This window comes from Apteryx mantelli, chromosome 26 (assembly GCF_036417845.1).
Source record: "Apteryx mantelli isolate bAptMan1 chromosome 26, bAptMan1.hap1, whole genome shotgun sequence".
Taxonomy (NCBI): Eukaryota; Metazoa; Chordata; class Aves; order Apterygiformes; family Apterygidae; genus Apteryx; species Apteryx mantelli.
This window is the reverse complement of record NC_090003.1, coordinates 92,700-115,991: the sequence shown is the minus strand read 5'-3', so window position 1 is coordinate 115,991 and position 23,292 is coordinate 92,700. Positions and strand designations below refer to the sequence as shown.

At 40.4% G+C, this 23,292-nt stretch overlaps 1 protein-coding gene across 10 annotated transcripts in view; it reads left to right on the top strand.

The window, feature by feature from the left end:
- SLC45A1 (solute carrier family 45 member 1) overlaps window positions 1-23,292 on the top strand; it is a 76,628-nt gene that overhangs the window by 2,223 nt on the left and 51,113 nt on the right. For 4 of the 10 annotated variants that reach the window (XM_013957452.2, XM_013957448.2, XM_067311250.1 and 1 more), the window contains exon 1: window positions 22,520-22,600. Coding sequence is in view for 4 of the 10 variants with exons in the window: in XM_067311244.1 (XP_067167345.1) it covers window positions 16,658-16,663; window positions 22,455-22,600 (152 nt within the window). In the remaining 6 variants the exon portion in view is untranslated. Of the gene's footprint in view, window positions 1-8,863; window positions 8,962-16,631; window positions 16,664-22,454; window positions 22,601-23,292 lie in introns of those variants that run through there. The other 6 variants (XM_067311246.1, XM_067311247.1, XM_067311249.1 and 3 more) reach the window with 4 other exon arrangements.

Here is a 23,292-nt window from a genome sequence, read left to right as displayed (position 1 = left end):
GGTCCTCTAAAATCAGCTGCATATGTAAACAGATGAGAAATGAAAGGAATATAAGGGAGCGTGTCAAAAGAAAGGAGGAGAGCATATAAGTAGGGTTTCGTCTTTCTGGTGAATTATGACATACTGCATTATAGTGAGGTTCTGCACTATTTTGTGCTCTGGATGCATGTTTTAGAGGGGGTGGCAGCTAGTGCTGATGGCTTGCACTGAACTGTATGCTCTCAGACTTCTTCCAAATGCTTTGCTGTACTTGTGTTGCTCTGGGCAGGAAAGCTTTAAGTGATTCAGTGCTTTTTGTGGATGAGCTGCAGATGCAGAATGGGTCATTTTAAATTTAACATTAAGAACTAAATTGTCTGTTGGCATATATGTGGTGAGCAGAAAGTCTGTTTGTTGTTTTTTCCGAATTCTAGTGTGTTATGTACATACTTGCTGATGGTGCTAATAGTCCTAAATGTTATTATGACTGAATACAAGGGATAAACTTGTTTTAAAATGCACTTCAGAGTGTTGACATGACTTCAGTAGAACAAACTACTACCATGCCAGCTTTGGTGGACCTCAAGGAATAATAGCTGTTTGGCTTTTTAACTTGCTTGTGCCTGAGAAGCTTTGGGCCAGGAAAAAGTCATTCTGGCTGTCTCTGGAGATGTTATCCTATGCCTCTGTACTTCTGTCAGCAGGCCTACTTTTGCTCTGGTAGTTAATTTAGGAGTTAGATTAGGTGCAAATAATGGCACTGAATTTTTCTGTTATTGTTAAGTGACTTTAAGGCCTGTATTCACTGAAACCCCATTGCCTTAAGCTTCTGATCGTTATACTGAATAAAGATATTTAGTAATGGTGCCACTTACTGTTGGAACATACTGCGGAAGTAAAACAGTATTAAGTATTGATATCCTTTTAATAGTTGATAATAGTTTAATATCCTTTAATAGTTTTTGTGGTGACTTGTGCACAAAGGAAATTGAATTCTCTGCTGACAGTTACATTGTTGTTTTTGCCCCTTCTTTGCAATATGAAGTTATTTCGGGACTCTTAAATTGCCTCATAATTCTGTAGGCATGGGTAAATCACTCTTTGCAATTTGATAATTGCCCTAAAAACTAACTTGTAAATAATCTTGGACATCCTGTTTGGTTAATACTAGTTAATAACAGGTCCGCTAAAAAGCGGCTTACGTACTATTACAAGAAGCTTTAAATCTCTCCTGTGCCCTGTTTTAGAGATGGATAACAGATTTGTCTGCATATAATAAATAAAACGTCTGAATTTTGTGGGGGGAAAAAAAAAATTGGACTCCCATTCATGCTGCAGCGTGGAATCACTATGATGTTGGAAGTGCTTTGATCAGAGTTGTCCTATTTCAAGCTTACTTTGCAGTACTTTTAATGATCCTGGCTCCCAAGATATTTCCCGTTTTCCAGGTGTTCAACACTTAAAATTTTCAGTTGCTATTTCTGTTTGTCTTGGGAGGATAGAGTCATAAATGTGAGCACCTGCTGGAGAAGCAAAAGGCAAAGTCTTTTTAGGAAGGTACAAAATGACAAAAGTAGAACTTCCCACTGAAAGACTAACACAGGAAGTTTAAAAAAAAATCTTTTTTTAAAATAGAGGATGTCAGATGAGCTCTTATGCATTCATTTTGTAGATTATGTCATGACTTTTTTGGTGATCCAACTTCTATAAACAATAACTTTGTTTTACAGTAGCTACTGTTTTATATTTCTTAATCCTACTGATTTATGGAAGCTGCTCATGAGCAGGAAGCATATTTGTCCGTCCCCCTCCCTGTTTTCAGGTAAGCATGCCTCAGGTTGGATTGCCTAAATGGGAATAAGTAGCTTAGACACTTCTTTCCTGCCTTGTTAATGACTAGAAAAAGTAATTGTGCTAAGTCATCAGAGAGGAAAAACTTTTCTGAAGAGAGGTAAACAAAATATTACTTGGTTGATGTGATGGTAGTTTTTGCATCACTAGTTATGCAAATGAGGGTGGCATAGATACACTTTTACAGCACCTCTAGAGGTGCTTCTACAGAGCCGAGACAATCTCTCACTTTAGTTATTTCAAATGTAGCCTTTATGGGCCCTTTAGTGAGAGAATGGTTGGGAAAAGCAAAACAGGCAAAAAGCAGTGCAGAAGGTGGTCTATGAATAAATCTTTCCATCATAAAAAGTTCTGAAATCTATCATTATTCAACAGATTAAAATTCAGCACATCTGCCTTTGCTTATATCCTGACCTCCTAAAATCAGTTGTCATGTTCCTGTTATCTACCTCCAAAAAAATCACAGCCTCTACCTCAAGCAGAATCAAGATGCGCACAGTAGAAGTTAAATTGTGTGTGGTCATTATACAGGTTAATTTCATATATCTTATTCAGGTCCTTATCTTGTGTTCTGCTTTATAATATCTGACAGAGTGGATCTGCGTATGAATATTGAGATTAAGAAGTCTGTGTGGTATTCTCTCAGTATAGTGATGCATGCATTATGAGAATGTAAACAAAATAACAAATAATAAAAATCTTAATTACCTGGAGTTTTGAACATTATCACCTTGAAGCAAGGGAAGTCAGCTGGAGCATCTATTGATTTGAGGGAAATCATAATGCATACAGAACTCATTAGAATCATTAGTCTCGTTGAGCTGATGGTAAATCAGAGTGTATAGTGTAGCAGTTGAAAGTTCATGTGCTGATTCATAAGCTATATTGCCCAAATTACAAGTAGTTACACTTTACTTTTTCAATTCTTGCTGTGCAGGGGGATGTTGTACCGTCTGGAGTACTGTGGGGTAGAGAAATACATGCAGTTTTGCAAGGAAGGGGCAGAAACAATGAGTTTGTGAGTAGCGCGTATCCATAGGTCAGCAGTGCAGACTCTTGGATTATAATGGCAACAATAGGCTACTGTGCAGACCTGATGCTGAAATTCAGGCTTATACAGGGCCCATTACTCAGGCTTTGTATGAATTCGCCCTAATACAAGACTTTAAAGCAATTGGATAACTTTAATTTGCCTCTTAAGTCATCTGCAGAAACTGACAGCGATAGCAAATCTTTTATGCTTCAGGCATATGGAAGTGGTTTGTGATGCAAACGTACTATCAAAAGTGGAAGTACAAAATGGCTTTTGTGAGCTCTCATCTGTGTACCTTGATTGCATCTCTGTCTGGATGCTGCAGATGCCAGAAGTTTTACATGGGTTTGAAAAGCAGTCACAGAGAGACTGATGAAAGAAAAATCCATTAAGGTTGTAGAGAAAGTGCCTTATATCACACTTCTGCGAGATGGGAAAGGACATTGCCCTCTGCTCTAAACATCTGGAGTTTTTTTTCTATGCTAGATGCAAAATTGGGTTATATGGACCTTGGATTTGAGCCAGTATGGCTGTTCTTAGGGTATGTCTGTATTTTGCTCTTCCTTTCATTTAATCAGTCAGACTCTTCCATCGTTTTCTGCCTGTAAAAACTGAATACAGAGTGATTTAATTCTGCTCATAAGATTCAGCTCAGGTTCCTCTCTAAACAGATGTGTCCTGAGTCCTTCCAGGGGAGGACTGTGCTGTTCCTTGATTTTCGAGCCAGTTCAGAAGGGGACAGCATTAGGAGAGAGCTACAAAATTATTCTAGTGTTAGGATTCACTGTGGCTGTAAATGAGGAACATATGCTTACTTCACTGGTCAGATTTGTATGAATGCAGTTACATGAGGCAGGTATAGGGCAGAATGAGTGTGTTGCATTTCCAGTCTATCCAGAAGACCCACAGAAGGGAGGAAACTCATGGGTCAGTAAAGGAGGGCTAAATTAGAGGTTAGCATATGCAAGTGTCTAGACAGCAAATACAGACATACTGCAAAAGTCAGTCTGTCAGGGAGTGGAGAGTCTAGATTAAAAAGCCATTTCAAAGGCATGCTGCCTGGATGGGGTAATCATGTGCTCAGACTTTTTCAGCACATAAGCATAAGCTGAGTGAGGAAAGAGATCAAAAAAGGACACAAAGATTGACACCGATTCTGTAACAGCCTAGACCGGAATGGGCTTGATAAATTAAAAATAGCTTCTTGTTCACACTTGGGTTTCCCAGAAATGGCCACAGCCACATCTATTTTTTACCATCCATCCCGTATTATTTGAATGCTTCACAGGAATGTCACATTTATACTGCTGATGTAGACGTTTTGTACAGTGCTCCTAGGCTGATTTCATTCTTGATTTTAGGCAGGTAAGCTGGTCATCAGAAAGCCTAGCTTCATGATTATAATACCCTAGTGGAATACTGTTCTCCCTGGAATTTACTTAATCCGTATTAGATTAGTCCAAACAGAGGATGCTTTTAGGGCAGTGTTGAGGCTTTCCAATGAAGGATGTTATCAGGATCAGTAGAAACAGAGGAGCTGACTCAAATCCTTGTTTAACTGCCCTGTTGCTTCTCATCTCCCTCTTTATAGAACCAGAGGGCTTGCTGTCAGCTGATCAGTTCAGTGTGTATGTTTTTATGCCCTTTAGGTATAGTGTTTTGCAGAATTATGGTGTTTTGCTTAATGACAGTCTGGGGGAAGTTCCTGGAGACTACCCATGGCTAAAGTTCCTTTTCATCCTTTCAAAACACATGTATTCTGTTGCCTTGTTCTATCATCTTTGTTTTACCTTTCTACTTCACTATTTATTTTTTCAGTGTGCTTTTTCTGCCATGATGATCTCACTACATACATGGATGCCTTCCTTGCATGTAATCTAAAACCATGAACCTAGAACCATGGGATGTATTCACACAGTATTTTGCAGGTAGACATAGGCTTGTGGTGACTGTGCTTCAAAACGACTTGAAGCTGTGAGTAGTGGCATAGTGCTTAACTTGAGGTATTATACTCTGCCTTGCAAGTTGGCTTTGCTAAATGGCCAAAGTTAGCATGCACCTGAAAGCTGCAAAACATTATGTAGATATAACTTTAGCATTTCTTATCTTTGAGGTTTCCACTGTTTTGTTCCTTGCAAAGAATATTTCTGATACAGGGGCCTCTGAACTGGTCCTTGCACAAGTTTAAGTTTGTTAATTTGAGGTCTATCAAAGTCACCAAGATAAGGGGTTTGAATCAGGTCTTGCTGGCTGTCAGTGGAAGGAGCCAGTCCCAGGTGATCTGGTGCACTGCAGCATGTGGTGCTGAGGGTATATGTCCATTGAGTTGATCTTCAGGCCCAACATATTGCATGCCCAGTCTGAGATGAATGGATTGCTGTGGTCAAATCCATGTTCTTCAAGGTGGAGCAGGAGCTCTTGGGAATAACAAAATATTTTCAGCACCTGTAGTGGTTGGGTAGTTTGTACTGGAAAGTCTAGATGTCCTCAATCTTGCAAAGTCTTCATAGTTGGGTAGCAGACTTAATTGAGATTGAGAAGAATGGTACTAGTCAGTGCTTTGCTTTTTCTTTGCCTTGCCTGTGTCTTGCTCTATCATTTTTATCTATTAAACAAAATACCATGGCCTACTCTTTTGATAAAATCATTTACTTACAGAGTATCATCAATGGGTGCGGCTGATGATCTGTACAAAATAAATAGTAAGTAAAGCTGACAGCCTAGAAATATACCATGCCACTGAAAAATAACCCAGGGAAACTTGGAGTGCCTTATGTATCAGCTGAGTTTTTAGGAGCTCTTCGAAAGCAGAGGAAGGAGATTCGATAAATTTTTTGAGATTCGATAAATTTTTCGAGATTCGAGCGTGGAACAGTGTGAGAATAGGCCTGCGTTTGGTCAGACAAGGAGGTAAGAGTAGATCAAGCAGGAAGACGACTTTGATGGGGGTAAAGATCAGCTAGTTCTCATTCTGAGCCAGTAATTTCAGCTGAAATATTAAAAACACACACACACACACACGCAGAGTACTTGGAAAACAGTTCAAGTGTATCATTGTAGAAATTAATAGTTCAGTAACTTGACTCCCAAACAGTATGAAGTTAATTTTATTCGTATTTGAGATTCTGCCTAAATAGGGAATGGGGAAGGGTACACAACAGTCTGCTGACCATTTTTATTTTGAGATGTGTGTTTGTATTTTTATTGCTGATCCTTTGCTATAGACATCCCCATCAAAGTGAGTCTGTGCTGTTGGACTTGGTTCTGTTTCTTGTCATGACAAATTATGATATGTTTTTACTATTTATGAATGATATTTTTAACTCCAGAGCCTGAAGTTTAGTTACCTAAGTACATCTTTATGCGTACTAATAAAACACACATTTTTCTGAGAAGCTGAGCACTGTAGGACCTAATGATTTTGCTGGAAAAAAGATTAATCAACATCTCTGAATTTGAGGTCTTTACCTGTGTCTGCATGTGGAATTGAATAGCTGATATTTAAAGTATTTATTTAAAAATATTTTTAAAAGTTGGTGTCTCTTGTCCCCTGTCTCTATTTCAGGTTATATATATGTGACATAAGTAACCTTTTTGAGGTTTGGAGAAGAAACTAAGGTCACATCTTTAAAATCAGGCTACCTTAAATCATTTCAAATTGGGCATCTTAGAAATGGAGGTATCAGAATGCCTTTTCACTCTTAAACATTGGTACTATATGAATATTTATATACACATGCATGTGTATATGCATAAATGTGTGCATGCATATATATGTATTTGTGTTTGTATAAGACAAAGAGTTCTTACTGCTTAGAATACTTGTGCGTAGCAATTTTGGCTGCAAGGAGAAAAAAAAATGGTGTGGTCACAGTAATTCGCAACAAACCTTTTGCACAATATTTCACAGTCTTTTGTATCTACTAGCTTGTCTCCCGTTTTTGTTCTGGGATTTTTAGTGTTTGCTTTACTAACTTCATTCCGGTCTGATTTCTTTGGACAGAAAATGAGTTTCATCTTACTCTTGCATCCAGTATCCACACAGTTCTTTCAAGTCATTGAGAAATATTGCAGGGTGAACTCTTGTGCCCGGTCCATATTCCCAAACCTTGTGGCAGTTGCTGGAATTTCCAGCTGTCACCAATGCAGGTGAGCGTGGAGGGCAAGGCTGGGGATGTGTTGATGGGCAGTTAGTGGAAGTCCTGACAGTGAGATGCCTTTGCCCATAATTGCAATAGATTGCATTACTTTATTATGTTCTTATGAAAGCATTTCTATGTCATGTGCACTTCTTATTTTAATGTATTACATGTACTGGATCTACAGTGGAGTCTGGCAAAAAGGTGAACCAGAACTTAACAATACTGGCATTGCTATAGAAATAATAATCTGCTTGTAGAAGTGAGAAGCATGAGCACTTGGAGCGTCTTAGTCTATTGCATTTAGCATTTTCAGACCTTAATAAACATGGATGGAATTATAAAAACACAAATTAAGGGAATAACCTGATTCTATTTTTTCCAGAAAGAAAACTAAAAAATACTTTATCTTCCTTTGATATGCTATATTGAACGATATCAAGTACCTTTTCAAACCCTGACTTGAATTCCCATCTATGTTTAAACTTAAGAAATTTACAAGGGATAATTAAGTTAAGGCAATTTTGTTTTTAAGTGTATTACCAAAAAAAAAAAAAAAAAAGGAAATATTTTACACTTGATTTGAGGGGCAAATCCAAATGAGGGTTTCTTGGAATGACTAAATATCAGGAGTTTTTAATCACATCTTTGATTTTAACTATTTTAACTACTTCAGTTTTCTGGTGTTTGTTTTGCCATAAACATCACCTAATCACCTAATTATTGATCAACTTGCTGTGAGTACTGTAGTCAAATGTATAACTTTTATTTAGTTTGGGGACATTTGAGTTTTACGTTTTTTTATGTGGATTTGTTGTGATGAGTTTGAGCTGTTGAAAGTACATGCGACGAGTTAAGTATGATTGAACTGAATTTGCTGTTGAGCTTAAAATATGGGGAGGAAAAAAGCATATATGTGTGGGAAGTATTCCTATTGTGGAGTTGGAAGTAGCTTTGCAGAAAGATAAGTGAGGTGAGGCCTGGGGTGGCAAGGTCGCATACATGTGGCTTGTGGCACGGCCAAGAGCAGCTTCTAGGAGTCCAGAAGTTGCTGTAGTCTTGAGACCACACTCCCTTCTTTAATCAATACAATCACTAGAAGTTTGGGAGCTAGAATTTCTTCATGGAAACATCTTCTCTTACTTCCAGACTGCTAAGAGTCTTTATACAGTGAGGAGAGAGCTGCTGGTCATTGGTAAGCCAGTACAGCACACTGCAGTTTCTGTGACAGATGTGCCTGGCCCTCAGGAATAGAAAAATTTGCCAGGCAAGTGGGGTGCTGGTTGAGGTGGCCTTGGTATCAAAATTAATCTCCCTTTCCATTCCTGGGTCATTCTCAGTGTTTTGTTATCCCTCTGTCCTCTGTGCTTCCTCCTCCTTTGCCACTCCTATGAGCTCATAAATACAGGAAGAATAATATTTCTTTGTAATTTAGCACCTGGGAATCCTATTCCAGATAAACTTTAACATTTCCAGGAAGTCATAGGTACTTCTCTTTAAAACATAATGAGTTTGTCTTTGTTTTCTCCTTCTCTAATTGGCACTTTCAATTCTAATAAACCAACACCCACAAACTATGCAGCCACATGATCTTTTCAGTTAATACAAATCGTCATTTCCAGTCCAATAGACTCTGTTAATTGTGCAAACCTGCAACACACCCATAAAGCACCTATCTTAGTTTGTTATGCAATGATGAATCATGAAGGAAATGTGGAGTGTAATTAAATACAATGATGTAAAGATAGTAGTATGAAGCCAAAATCAAAGTATAAGTGATAATCATCTGTATTAAATGTTTGTTTCTGCATGTTGTTTTCAGAAATTACTTAAATGATAAGTTATCTGGCTGCTGCACACATGCCTGGCATATGTTTTGACAAGTTAAAAAATGATCTGCAAATCTGTAAGCAAGCTGAACAAAGTCTGCTATCAAAATAGTCTTTTGGGGAAGCAAAGGTATGTGACTCAATCTCAGACTTGGCAGACAAGCTCTTTGTAATCCTGGTGTGATCTCGCAAGTTTTCTGGTCTTCCTGGAAGCACTAGTTTCAAAATAATGCTTTCATGAAATTTTTGCTGTGATATGGTTTCTAGCAATACAGGTCTTATCTTCAAGCTACCTTAGTGTCCCTTCACTCTAGTATGGAAAGATGCTGTCTGTATATTGATTGAGAACTTCGGGATTATCTGGAGGCCAGGTATTCTGGTGACGGGAACATCATTTCTCTTAAATCCTCTTGTTATAACTTCAAAAATAAGCTTTGCATGCAGAAGTGCACACATACCGAGATGTGTGTGTGTGTGTGTGCACAGTACTCCCCAAAATTTTTTTAACACTTTCCCAAGCTGCTCACTGTATATGAGAGCATTTGCTTGCTTATTTGCTTGTCTTCAACACAAAACAAGTGCCAGTGATGAGCTCTGGTACATTCATAGTAAACACATGAAGAATTGTTCTCCTTGTCCCTCAGAATGGTATTGTATGCCAGTGCGATAGCTGACAGCAGTTCATCTGCATGGTCTCCTGATGTCAGCTGGCTGGCTCTCAAGTGATAGCCCATGTTTCAGTGGAAAACAAAGATATTTGAGAAGCATGTGTAATGGAAGTAATATCCATTCAGAATCAGTGTTTTTTTTTAATGAGTATTGAGACAGTGTACAAATTGAAGTTTTGAATTTGAATTTTCTGTCTCTCTGTGGATTAAACTAAAGCTGAGAGATTTTTATGTGGGAATAAAAATAACATGAGAAATTCCTGACAGGTCAGACCAAAGGTCCATCTAGGCCAGCAGTCTGACTCCTGTGGGAGCAATAGGAAAGGCTACTTCGAGGAAAACTTGCAAACCTGGCCACGTTTTATGGTACATTGCCCCGTGTTCCCCCAGCAGCCACAGCTGCCGTATCAGGGTTGTCAGCGGGTATGTCCATACCTGGTCCTGTAGTTTCTGGTTACAGATCTATTGCCTGTGAGTTTATCTAGCCCCATTTTGAACCTGCTGAGTGTGGCTGCCTCTACAACCACTGGTGGCAGCAAACTCTGGCAGTTCCCTGGTCACTTTGTAAAGTGTTTTCTTTTATCTGCTTTAATCTGATTTGCTGCTAGTTTCAGCAAGAGCCCCCACTTCTAATATTGCAGGGTTTAGCAAATAACCATGCCTGGTGAAGGTTACACATTCAGCTTATTTGCTGCCTTTATGGGTTTTGTAAACCTTGATCGTAACACTTGCAACCTCCTCCAGACTTCTCCTAGCCTCTTCAGTCTCTCCTCCTAAGGCTCCATCCCTTTCATTGTTGTAGCTACCTTTCTCTTTGCCTTCCTTAACTGCGCCATGTCACCCTTGGTGCAGAGACCAGAGCCACACGTGGTACTCAGACATGGGCTTGCCAAAGCTTTACATAGCCCCACCCTGTCTGGTTCACCGTATCCTTCCTGAAGAGGCCTGACATTTTGTTGGCTGCTTTTGGCTGCTGCCCCATGTTGAGCTGTTGATTTTGGAGGGCTGTCACATATGACTTTGAGATCCCTCTTCTGAGTTGTAACTCCCAGTTCTGAGTTCAGCATTGTGTAGGCTTGGCTTACATTGATTTTCCCAAGATGCGCTAGCTTATATTATCCGCACTGAAGCTCCTCTGCTTTGTAAAGCCAGTAAAGGCCATAGGAGTTATTTTCCCTGAAATGTAAGCGAAATTACTTAGAAATGTTTCCACAGTTCCTGTCAAGCTGATGTGCTTAGGTAGCTTTGCTCTTACAGAAATCCGTCTGAGAAATGGAAATATCCATTACTTGTTTGTGATGACTGTGTTATTGGTTGGAGAAAAAGACTAATTGATTTACCTTTTTATTCTCCTTCTTTAAGCACATTCAGTGTAAAGAGAGATTGCTGAGGAATAAAAGTGTATGCTTGTATTAGGGGGAGCATGCAGTGAATTTATTTTGAAGTATTTTTCCCTAAGTAAGTAGTTAAGGATCCTGTTCCACCTGCTGAGGTCTGGGAGCACCAGCACTATTTGAGTAGTAAGCAGGAGCACAGCTAACAGACTTACTTTAGCAGTTAGCAGGGTAGTTTGTTGGTTTGGGGCTTTTTGGTTGTTTTTTCTGCAATTTTTCTGGTGGTTGTTGGAGGGTATTCTTTATGTATTTAGGCTTGGAGATTCTTACATCAGTCTATATAGTGAGTCAGTTACAGGTTAGTTTAAAAACAAACAGAAATGGCATAAGGGGCGAGCCTAACCTGTGTTCCTTTACTTGGTCAGATGCTCCTCAAGGGTTAGCCCTTGTTTGTCTAACTAAAGACTCTAGCATTTCACCGCAGAGTTCAGCTGATGGCAGAAGAGCGAGTGGCTTTAAGCAGCCTGTGTTCTTCCAGGGTGGACAGTAAAGGTGCTCCTCAGGGGGCACAGGGTGAGCTCCTGCTGGCTCTGAAGGGTCGGTCCAGAAAGCCCTTGCGTTAAAGGGAAGAGGAAGGACCAGAGCAGGTAGCTAACGGTGAACCTGTTGTTCGTGATGTCATTAGAACTGACTGCTGCATCCATAACAGATGATGGACAGAAGGTGAAGGATATGCCTGAGAAGCATCACTTTGCCTCATTTCTTAAGCATTTTCCTTTCATGCCTGCTAGTGGACCCTATCAGAGGTAGTACACAGGGCTAGAATTGAGTAAAGCATTATGGATTATGTAAAAATTGTGTATGATGTAAAACAAAATTTACAGTAAAGCATTAGAACACGTTGCCAGGTGAGGATAAAATGGGTCTTGAGTAGTCAGCCCCACTGCAGCATATTCAAGGACCCCTAGGGATACTGCCTCCCCTCCCCTTTTCCTTCTTGAAGAAGTGTTGTGCTATACCTGACACTTTTCCTAGTGCTCTTCAATACATGCTTTAAAATTGCTCTGGACAGTGGGAGAAATCAGACTCAGCCCTAGAGAAGAGATGTTCTTTTAAGCGTTATCTCTTCCTCTCTGAGGAGCATGAATAGACAAAACCCCCAACTGTAAGCCTAAATGGTCTGTAATTCAATTCAGTGCCTGGTGGTTGGGCCAGACAAGTTAGCAGGGATTTATATCCCGCCTCAAAGCTCCAGGATGTATGTGATTCTCCAGGGTATGGGATGTTCAGATGCCAGTTTGCTTTTTTAGAAATGGAGGTGCCTAAGAGTTTTTTGTGACATTCAAATTACATTAAGCATATTTAACCACTTGAATTTACAGTTTCTCGTAAATTACTTAAACTGAACCATCGCCATCCATGCTTGAGAGAAGCTGGAACAGCTTGCATGTAAATTAGGTTCTGGTAGCTGGTGTTTATTTTGTAACAAAGATATCAACAGTGTTATGTGGCAAGCAAGCGAATAGGAAGAAATGTCATGAGAGTCATTATTTCTTGGTGTCAAAGTGAAAGGACTGGCTTGATAATTCAGCTTGATAGCTGAGTAACCCTGAGTCACCTGATGTAAGACTTGACTGCTGAAGTCAGATTTAAACTAGCTGGGATATCCCAGTCGGTAATCCTTTTTGCTGTAAAGTTGAATTCTTTTTCCCCTTGGGTGGTGGGGAGGGAGCAGCCTGTCAGCATTTTCCATATGCTAATATGAATACACCTGGCATTCCTTTAGAGGTGACTTGCACAGCTGGACTGCATCTCTCGTCTGCCTGAAGTTCTGTAGAAATTGGCACGTGCCATGGAAGTCATGATAGTATTGCCTCATAGTAGAAGTTGTGGCTTCATCTACATTGCTTTGTCAAATAGTCTTCAGGGTAGGATCTGAAAACAAATTAGTTGGCTGTTCACAGTGTCTGCTTATGAGAGATTTTTGTGATGCTAGCTCATGGGCAATCCTGTGGTGTACTGTGGAAGAGAGGAAGGCAGAGACTCCAGTGCTGCTTTTGGATGCATTTTCCTGCAGAGCGGGAATAGTCCTGAGCCTCCTTCATCTCACGCTGATGAATTCAAGCTGAAAAGGTGACATGGGATCTTTCTTCCTAGGGGTCCTGCAGGCCTCCTTAGATCAGGGGGGATTTAAGGAGTCTACTAATGAGAGAATGAGAGGAAGAAATTGCAGGAGGATTTCTGAGCAAAAGGTAGCAAGCAGTTTTAAACATAGGAGATGTCATGGTGAAGGTGAAAAGTAAAGGGTGTGTGAAAGGAACAAGGAGACAAGTAGGAGAGAACGGGGGTCTGACAGATGAATATGCTGCTGTGAAAGTTCAGAAACAAAAGGAGGAAACTGCCAGAGCAAGAAAAGAAAAGTTTCTGTGGTCGAAAAGATCATTTTATCATTTGCAACTGGCTATAAGGAGAGGCGTTTTCACAATGAGGCAGTCAAGCATTGGAGCAGGTTGCTTAGAGATGTTGTGCAGTCTCCATCCTTGGAAGTTTTCAGGACCAGACTGGATCAAGTCCCAAGCAACCTGGTCTGGCCTCAAGGCCGATGATCGTGCCTGGAATAGGAGGTTGCATAAGAGACCTTCTGAGGTCCTGCACAACTTGAATTGTCCTATGATCCTATTCATGTTAAAAACAGGAAAACAGAAAGCACTAAGAATATGTCCTTGTCCAGCTTGCTTGAATTTCATTTTTCTGGATGACTCTGCCCAGAATGCATGTGCGTCGTTTGCTTTAAAACAAACCCAGCAGTTACTTTTTGAAAATTCTCTTCTAAAAAGGATAGACTGAGGAGTTGCATGTATTATTAGTGTCAGGTTTTCTTCTGATGAGTAAAGCAGTCTTATGATTTCAGAAGACATCATCTTTCTCAGTAAGGAGCTACTGTGTTTAAAGATGGTGAGATTCACGACTGCCAGACTTAGTTGCTGATAATATGTCCCAATAATTTATTTAAAGACTTGGTTTACCTTTTTTTAGACAGCTAGCTATTGTCGTGGCTAGGGAGATGTTTATAAACATATTAAGTTACCAAGAAGTTCCAGACTTTTCTGTTTAAAAGTAAGTCTGTGCAAAGAACACAGTTATCCTTGGGGGGAATCCTACAGAGTGTTGTTTGGACAAAGCAGTAAGAGAGAAAAGGACATTGCTCACTTGACTGTTTCTTGAGTTGAGTCAGGAGGGGGGGGGAACACAGCAAGCACTTGGCCAAAGGTGAGGGTGCTGCTGAGCCCCTCCCCAAGGAGCTGGAGGCACTTGGCACAGCAGCCTCTGGACCTGGGGATGGTGGGGAGCCTGAGTGCTTGCAAGGTGCAACCTAGCATCTGATTCAGAGTTTGGCAGGGATTGTACTGATTGCAGTTGCTGCAAAGCATTAATATTAGGTGTGTTCCACGGGGGGGAGGAGGGAAAGTTGTATATGGCTTCTTTGTTGCTAAGATGTCAAAATATCAGAGATACATTCTGGCAGCATGGGAGGGAAAAGGTTAAGCAAAGGTACTGCATACAGTGTCACAGTTACAGCCTCACCTGGGCCCCTGGCCAACAAAGCCAGTATTTCAGGTTGGGTAGGATTCAGAAGAGGCTAGCCCTCCTCTTAAATATGTTAGATCTGGCTGCTGTCTTTGAAGAAACTAGACTGGAAAACAGGAATGAGAGAAAAGCTGAGGGCTAAGTGTCACTTGCACTGCTATTTTTCTGTGGAAACAGTGAAAATGCAATTGTGTTTTAGCTGCATATAACTGAAAAAGGAAGATCATGCCACACACATTCTCCAACGCTGCTATGGTTTTGGAATAGTGCCTGAGTCCCAGGCACTAACAAGCTTTTGAGGACCCTCACTGGCTCCTGGGAAGTGCCAGCTTTATCAGCAGGGAAAGCCTGCAAGTGCTCTGTGTTGATAGTTATGTTGAGCTCCCTGCCCACAGTCCTTCCCAAAGGATGACTCTAGCCCCAGGAAGGCTACCTGTGACTAGTAATTTTTACTTTTATTTGGCTCAGATCTTTCAATGCTCTATTTAAAACACCAGGCGCCGTTATATCTAGGTGGCAGCAGTTCCCAGAAAAATTTCTTTCAGGACAGGTAAGTCCTCGTGGGTGGAATGGGGGACACAAGCCAACTTACTGAGTCATGTTCTCACCCACTTGCATCTTATCTGCAGTTCAGAGAGGCTGTTCTCTAGAACCCACATTATGGAATTCTTGAAGTATTGGCACTTCCACATATGATCTTGTCTCCCCAGCTCTTCTCTCCCCATCACCTGCTGATTGTTCTTTCCAGAGGATTAATTTTCCCCGCTTGTAAAACTTAACGGCTCAGCCATGCACAAAGATTATGAAGATGTGGGAGCTGGACCTTTAAGAAGCTGTGCCCTGAGTCTACTGGCAGTGATTGTTCCATAGCAGAGAGAGGTATTTGAAGCCAAGAGGATCACTCCGACACTGAGTGCAGTGGCTATTGTTTGCCTCCTTAGCTCAAAGTGATAGGAACTTTGGATAGGAAGGAAACTTGATAGCCAAGTTAGCTCTTTCTTTATGAGGAAAGCTGTTATCTGTAGGACTTTTTTTTTTTTCATCCTTCTGTAAGGAAGCTGATGTTGCCAGCTCCTTTAAGCAAGGCACAGAATTAGATGGACCCTTTTTTTCTTGTCCAGTATATCTGTTCCTTTATTGCTAATGGCAATGGAGACACTACCTCCTTCTGTACTTAGGCAGTGACTGACATTTTTCATCATAGTGCTGATAGGAAGTTAGTGCAGTTATTTGTATTGGGCTCAGCCCACAACCTCTGGAGTTGTCACTGTAGGCAGCTTAAGTTTTCTTTGTGGCTTCCCTTTGCTGTGGCAAATGTGTCAAGTTCAGAAATGTCATCCTCACCTCACAACCTCTCTTATAGTTAGTCTTTCTTAGAACTGGTAAGGCAATTTCTATAGCTCCAACCTCTGCTTGCTTAACCCAGATGGTTCTTCAGTAGCTGTACCAGGTGATACCAAAAAATGTATGGTGATTGCCATGTATAAACTTTTAATTAAGAGGAAAAGGAAAGAACCCTTTGTGGCTGATTTCTCTGCTTGGAATGCTGAGAGGGAAATCTGGAATGCTTACCTAGCTCCCAGTGGTTCTGGGGACAAATCAGTTCTGTTTCTTATTGACCAAAGAGACTAAGGTAATGAAAAAGTTCTGTGAGGAATGGTCAGTGAGGGTAGCTCATCATCTGTTGCTTTGTCAAAATTTGGAAGGGCAAGGTGTACTATCTATATCTGCCTGCTCCAACCCCTTCTAAAATGCACTCGTGTCTATCAAGGGTGAACAACCCAAAGGCCTGAGGTCAAACTTTGTTTGCTTTTATGAAGCTGAAGCACTGTCAGGCTAATTAACTGCATCCTTAAGGATTAAAAAAAAAAAAAAAAGCTGAAGTCCGCAAAGCTACTAGAGAGGAAAATAAATCGATTCATACAAATACAAAGCAAAAATGGAAGATGATCAGCCTCCAGAGATGGAGGGCCTAGAGTTCTCAGAGGCTCCCTTCGCTGTCTGGAGTGGGAAATGATGCATATAGCCCTGTGTGTACTGATCGGGGGGAATTCATTGCTCAGCTGTTTTTTGTTCTCCCTTGTTAGTCTGCTTCCACATCCCTGTAGCAAATACCGGTTATCAGCACTGTGCAGGAACTGCAGCTTCACTCATGTGTGACTCACAAGATACTGCAATATACCTACGTAACAGTTGGCCAGATGTCACTGCTCCTCTGTAAAGAGCCACAAAGCACATGCAGGTAGTGAGGGTCATTTAAAATTTATTTAGCAAATGAAGTTGCTTGCTAGCAAATAAGAAACTGCTTGCTCTGAGGGACTGAGTTTTAATTTTAATTCGTATTTGTTGCTTGTTCATTTAAGCTGTAGTTCCCAGAGGTGGTGATGGACATTCCCTCTGCAGTGGGCCCAGGTACATTACTGTATCAAGAGTGTAATGGGAGATTCCTATGGAATGCCAGCACCTAAAATGGATTTGGGAAGAAACAAGAGCATTCATTTTGCAAAGAATCAGGTGTTTGAACTGCAGCTCACATAGCCAAGGCTTCTGCTTGTCTTGATGATACACTACATGCTCTTTTCTGTTTTGCTTTTTTCATAAGAGTTTCTTGCATGGAGTTATCTTGCATAAGCTTGCCTGCTGGGAGTGTTGTGAACTCACTAGAGTTTCAATCTTTTTGTTGTCTTAGTGATCCATGCAGGGACGTACGGCACCAGGAAGGCTGGTAGAATAATCCTGTGTTTTTGTGTTTTGTCTAGAGAGGAAGTGTTACTGAGTTAATTGTCATTTTATAGTTATAAATTTTTATGAGTGTTCATTGAGATCTACTATATCTGGTGACTGAGACAAATAATAACCTGGTGAATGTTGCATTGGCAGAAAATATGTATCATTCTAGCTGGAATATTTTGTCTACTGCTTGACCAATACTTGGTGCATATACAGAGCATGCCTGGCTCAAGCAGTACCCTGTACATTGTGCCTGTTTTGGAGAAGTTGACCATCTTGTGCTCGACTCCTTTCTGTTTTTTTTTCTCCCCCCCCCCCCCCAATCCAGTTCTGACTTCCTTTATTCAAAACAAAATGAAACTCAAACTGAACCCCCCTTTTCTAAACCTTATCAGTGAGACATTCATTTAAACCTTGACTGGGTGCATTTTAGACTGTAATTATATATAATAGGAGCTCCTTCCCTGTATGGTTCTTAAAGTTATGAATTTCATTTACTTTTAACTGTAGCATACATCCCGCATTTCTAGAGACCCAGCTTTTCTACAGACTCTGGCAGATGTCTCTAGGCTGCATTTAGTTCTTATTTTAAGTGAGTTAGAAGCTTTAAAAAAGTTCAGTTGGCAATTCCTGCAGGGTAAAGACCTGTAGGAGACAAATTGGTGGATGTGTGCCTTTTACACAATATCCAGATGTTGTGGGTAGGTCTGGCTTTAATCTGCTGTGCCTCCTGCTTGAAGGAGAGGCTTTCAGAAGCCTCTCCCAAGATAGCAGGTTTTGAGGTCTGTTTTTTAACAGAAACACTGACAAAGCCACGGAAGGCTACATGATTGGAAATGTGGTATTTGTAATTCAGTAGATTTAACAGGGGATTGGGAATGAATTCTGAGACAAAATACTTACTGGCTGTGTGTGACCAGGCTGGTTAACTTAAACACTTGAATTGTCTTCAGATGAGGGTTGGCTGGTTAGAGATACAGTGCAGAAGTACATCCGGTTTAATGGATAGATGCATGTGAACAAGAAGAAACACAGATCATGGAACTCCCATTGTTTGGGGTGCACTTGGATGAGTCATTGACTAGTAGGGGTGTAGCCAGGATCACAGACAGGCTGATAGTATGTGCCTGGTTTGGGAAACGTTGGCTTGTAGCGGAAGAATATAAAAAGGAGGGTTACGCAGAGCTGTAAGAGGTGCCAAGTCTTTTTTGTTCATGAGTCACCAAGGCAGTGGCACCTTGTACTTACTGCTCCCTGACTAATGCAGGGGTTATTCCCAAGTGTTCAAAGAATATTGGAGGTTCCTAGTTCAGACTTTTTACACATGACATCATTTTGTTACAATGACTGACTCTTTGGGTCAGTTTATTTAGCAAGTAAACAGTGGTAAGTGAGGGAACTATAACAAGGTATACCTGCATTGGCTCAGCTGACAGTACAGTCTGCTCTCCATTCTAGTTATTGCTTGATAATATTTATCTCCTTTCCCAGATGCAGACAGAGCACAGCAGTACCTGCAGGCAAGCAATGAGTCTTAAACAGAAAACCAGCTTGGGGGGAAGGGGGGGGATGGTAGTTATAGCAGGAAGATTTAAAAGTCTGTAACCTTTCAGAATCAAATTATGTAATTATTTACTGTTTTGTCTTTGAGCAGTTCATTCAAGCCTAATTCACCAGGTCTTTGTTGGGCCTATGCAAATACAGAACAAAAGAGGTCTCTACTCAGAAAGTTCATAATCTATTAATAAGGATGAATGGCCCTGGAAATAAAGGCAATAGGACCTTCCAACAGACTTACTTCCTATGGAGAATCCTGTCACTGCTGCTATTATGACATTGCACCTGACCTTACTAATCATTTAAGCCATCGCTACTTAAGCTGGCTGGCAGCATCCCTTTGTTTGACTGGTTCTGCGTTAATTGCAGTCCACTTTACCTTCTGAGATAGAAGGTAGAAGTCACTACACTTGTGACTGGTTTCTTTCTTATGAATTAAGCTAAATGCAATGACCTCATACCATTGAGCCCTCGGTTTTGTCTGCAGTATTGATGCTGTTAGTGTTTAAATGGTTTGGAGTTCTTAGTGGCAAGGCACCTGCAGCTGTCTCTAGACATGGTCCACATAAGTAATTAGTACTTTATACCATATAAAGAACTTGGCACCAGAAGCCTTTCCTAAAACAGGAGAGAATTTATTTTGTGGATAAAGAGAGGCATTACCTCCTGAAATCTCATTTTGTATGACTGTATGTGCAGGAAGCATTATCTGTATCTGTAAAGCAGCATGCTGTAGGCTGAATGGAGAGGAAAAAGGACAGCCTGGAAGAGTCTTTAGGTACAACATAGGCATTCTGAGGGGCATTTGTCCGTAAATATCGAAATTTTTCTGACTGCGCTATAGACATAGCATCACCCAGCAAAAACAAGTAGTTAAAGGTGGTTCTAATGCTTTATTTTTCCCTAGATACTTAGTCTTTCATGAGCCTGTCTGTCACAAACATCAGGAACAGAACATTGCCCGTAGTAGTAATGAGCACTTGCATCACCAGGAAAACAATTACCTGATTACATATTTGCAAAGAGATAGGATTCTCATATGGAAAGGCATGCCTGAGAAACAGCAAGAGAATGACACTAAGTATTTAGTGTTTCTCATTCAAATCTTTTCACTTATAAAAATATTCACTTTCTTGCATATTCTAGTTACCTATCATACAAGTTCCCAGTACAATGACACTGAATGTTTACAGACTTTCAGTAAGACTTTGACATAAATAGTTTGTAATGCAGAGTGCTTTTTACCATGGGCAGAATTCTGTATGTAGAATGTAGGCCCCAGGGTGTATGAGCTAGTCCTGCATCCCCACGTGGGTGACAGCAGGTTCTAGACACAATTAAAAAAAAACTTGTTAAAGGGATTCCTTCTTTTTTCTTTTTTCTTTTTTCTTTTTTCTTTTTTCTTTTTTCTTTTTTCTTTTTTCTTTTTTCTTTTTTCTTTTTTCTTTTTTCTTTTTTCTTTTTTCTTTTTTCTTTTTTCTTTTTTCTTTTTTCTTTTTTCTTTTTTCTTTTTTCTTTTTTCTTTTTTCTTTTTTCTTTTTTCTTTTTTCTAAGCTTGCCCCTTATGGTACTACCAGCACTTGAGTTTGCTGGTGCAAGGTACCAGCTCTGAAAGGGTTCAAGACTAAGCACATATGGATGTCTCCCAAATGCCGTAATGTGCTAAATCCTGAGGAATATTCCCAATCATGAAGCAAAAAGAAGCTGCCTTACTTTTAGTCTCACCAGTAACATAACTGAGTTTGATCTAAGCGTATAACTATTCGAAATGGAAGGTGTTTTTACTTCATTCTTACTTAAATTACTTGGCATGTTTCTGTAGATTACAATAAAGCCATGTTTCCCCCTCACAAGAAGCAAGTATGTTTTGGAACCTTCTACAGTGGGAGAATATAATATTCTTTCTAAAAGGGTATACGGTAATTAGCTGGAACAGATTTAACTGCTTTGGTCTTTTCTGTCAGGAGCTGGGAGGCTTCATTGTTGGTAAAACCTTAGTCCCACTGAAGTCGCTCTGATTTCTCAAACTTTGCAGGCATTCATTATGAGCATATCTATGTTTAAGACTTGCCAGCAGAATTTTGTCTGCAACCTTCATGAAGTTCAAACACCTGCATCAGGTGATCCTTCCCATCCATTGCCCCTGCACAGCAACTGCCCTGCAGTAGGCCACCTTAGCTCATGTGTCATCGATACATTGCTCTGAGCACACACCGTGATGTCACTTTTGGTGTCTTCTTGTCGTATAGTTACAGATACCCCTCAATGTCTTGCAGCAGGAAACTGCAGTCTATAAGGATTTGCAAATACAGTAACCATGGACCAATCACCTGGTCTAATAATGGTGGTGGCATTAGGCCTTTGTGGGAAGAGATGGTATAGACAGGTTTGATAATATGGGCTAAGTCTAGAGGTCTCTTGTACTAGCACAAATCATACCTTAGCAATTATTATGCCAGCTCAGACCGTAATAAATGATGCACGTTTGGATAATTCTGTCCTAAAGTCCGCATGGCAGAATGAAGGTGGATGTGATACACTTGAATGCATTTCTGCTACTGTCTTCTCAGTCAGATGCCTCTGTGTCTGTAACTGGACCAACTGTATCTGCTTAGCTTGTATTGCCTGCACAAAAGCAGGGCATGAGGGCATTTAGGTCGTATTTTTACTTCTCAGTTACAAATGTGTGCTTCATAATGTGAAATGTGCTGTACTCTACAGGAGGGAAGACGTTCTCTTTTTTGCTTCGTTCATTACACCTTGTGGTTTGTGTTACTGTCCTGTGCTATCACTTAGATTCAGGCAAGGTAAACTTCATTCAGAAGGAATCTGATTTTAGAACTATTTATGCATAGATTAGAGGAACTGATTTATTCTGAACTGATACTACTAAGACACTGTTAAGGAACTGGAAGACTAGGGGCATTTTAGAAGACTGATTTCCTTTTCTTGCTCCAATACCCGTAATGCTTTTTGTTGTACGCACGTTACCTGGGGAAGTCTAATTCACTGGACTAGTTGATTTGCTGTTCCTCAGCTTAGAGGATGCTTTAGAAAGCTACATTTTCTGCACAATTTTGTTGTCAGACACAGAATTTTCTCCCTGATGTGGAAAGAAATGCTGTTAGAACTGAAGCTGAAGGCACTGCTGATTCATTTACATTATAGGCCTCTTGCACTCTGAACTCACTCAGCACAAGCAAAATTCTCCTGCTGCTGTCTGCCCCACCCTATCCAGGCCTTCTAAAAAATATCCTCCTGTAGAAAGTCTTTGCCTTCTAATTTCCATAGTGAACCCAAAGAGTTGATAGGTTGTTGCTGAACGGTTTGAACACAGTAGTGTTTCCTTATATTACAGGAAAACCTTCCCAGCAGCAAGACCTGTAGCAAAATGACTTTTTTTTTTTTTTTTTTTTTTTTTTTTTAAGGAATATTCAAGGCTCAGCAGACAATATTGAACATTAGGAAGTTAGCAGAAACAAACACATGAATCCTGCTTGCGTGGAAAGACAGTGAGAAACTATTAAGACTCCATGTCTTCCTAGAGAGAAGATCTGCGTGCTGTTATTGCCAGTGAGCTGTGAGAATATATCTTGAAGTCGTCATTAAAACCTCTCTCAAATGAATGGAAGTTTTCTGAGTTTGACGTGTTTTTTTTTCCTTGGTGAGATGTGTGAATACACATGCAGCAACCTTTATGGTTGAGAATAATAAGTCTTTGCTTTCTGTTTTTTTTCTTGTTCAAGGTTGTCAGGAATCATGGGGAACACAGAGAAAGTGCTGATTACTCAGGATGTAGAGATTTCAGTGAGATTATGCAAGCACAAAACACCATGGGAAGGAGAACAGTGCAGACACTTCAAGATCCTGCTTCCCCAGTCATCCAGGTCAGGTACGTAAAACAGAGTATGCTCTGTCTATCTTCTAGCTTGCATATTGCTTTTCTGCCTGTGGAAATGAAGCAGGGATGGAAAATGATTGCTAGAACATGCCCAGCTCTTGCTTCAAGGTATGGTCAAATCGTGGCTGGAGCAAGCACCTAATGAGACTTAGCCTGACTGTTGCAGATTTTGCTCCATATGTTTAAAGTAAGGCCCTTTAGGGGCCTATTTGTAGACAGGACAAGAAGAAAAAACAGATCAACACTTGTGAAAAAGTTTTTCTGAATGTTTTGTCTTTTGTATCAGTTTTTGCTTTTACTGCCCAGATGTTTGGGTGGGGAGAGAGAATTCACTGTTAACTGTCATTATGATCAGGGTGCTGCAAAGCTGTGGTAATCGGGGGCAGGGCAATCTGTGAACTAGTCAATCATTTGCAATGTCAGTTTTTAACCTGAGAATGCTTGAATCCTCTGCTTACTCCTTAAAGGGACCTGTGACTTTTTCTTCTCTCAGTTAAGTGATAACGAGGCTAATACAGAGGAGTATTGGTAATATCCTTTCAGCAAAGGGTGGGACCAGTAGATCAAGTGACTGTTAAGCACCCACCCTGCTGAAGAGTGGGAGGAAAAATTAAGAGATTGGCTCTGGTTTGGCTCGTCCTCTGAGCTTGCTTCCTTACTTGGCTAATTGGAGGCACGCTTCC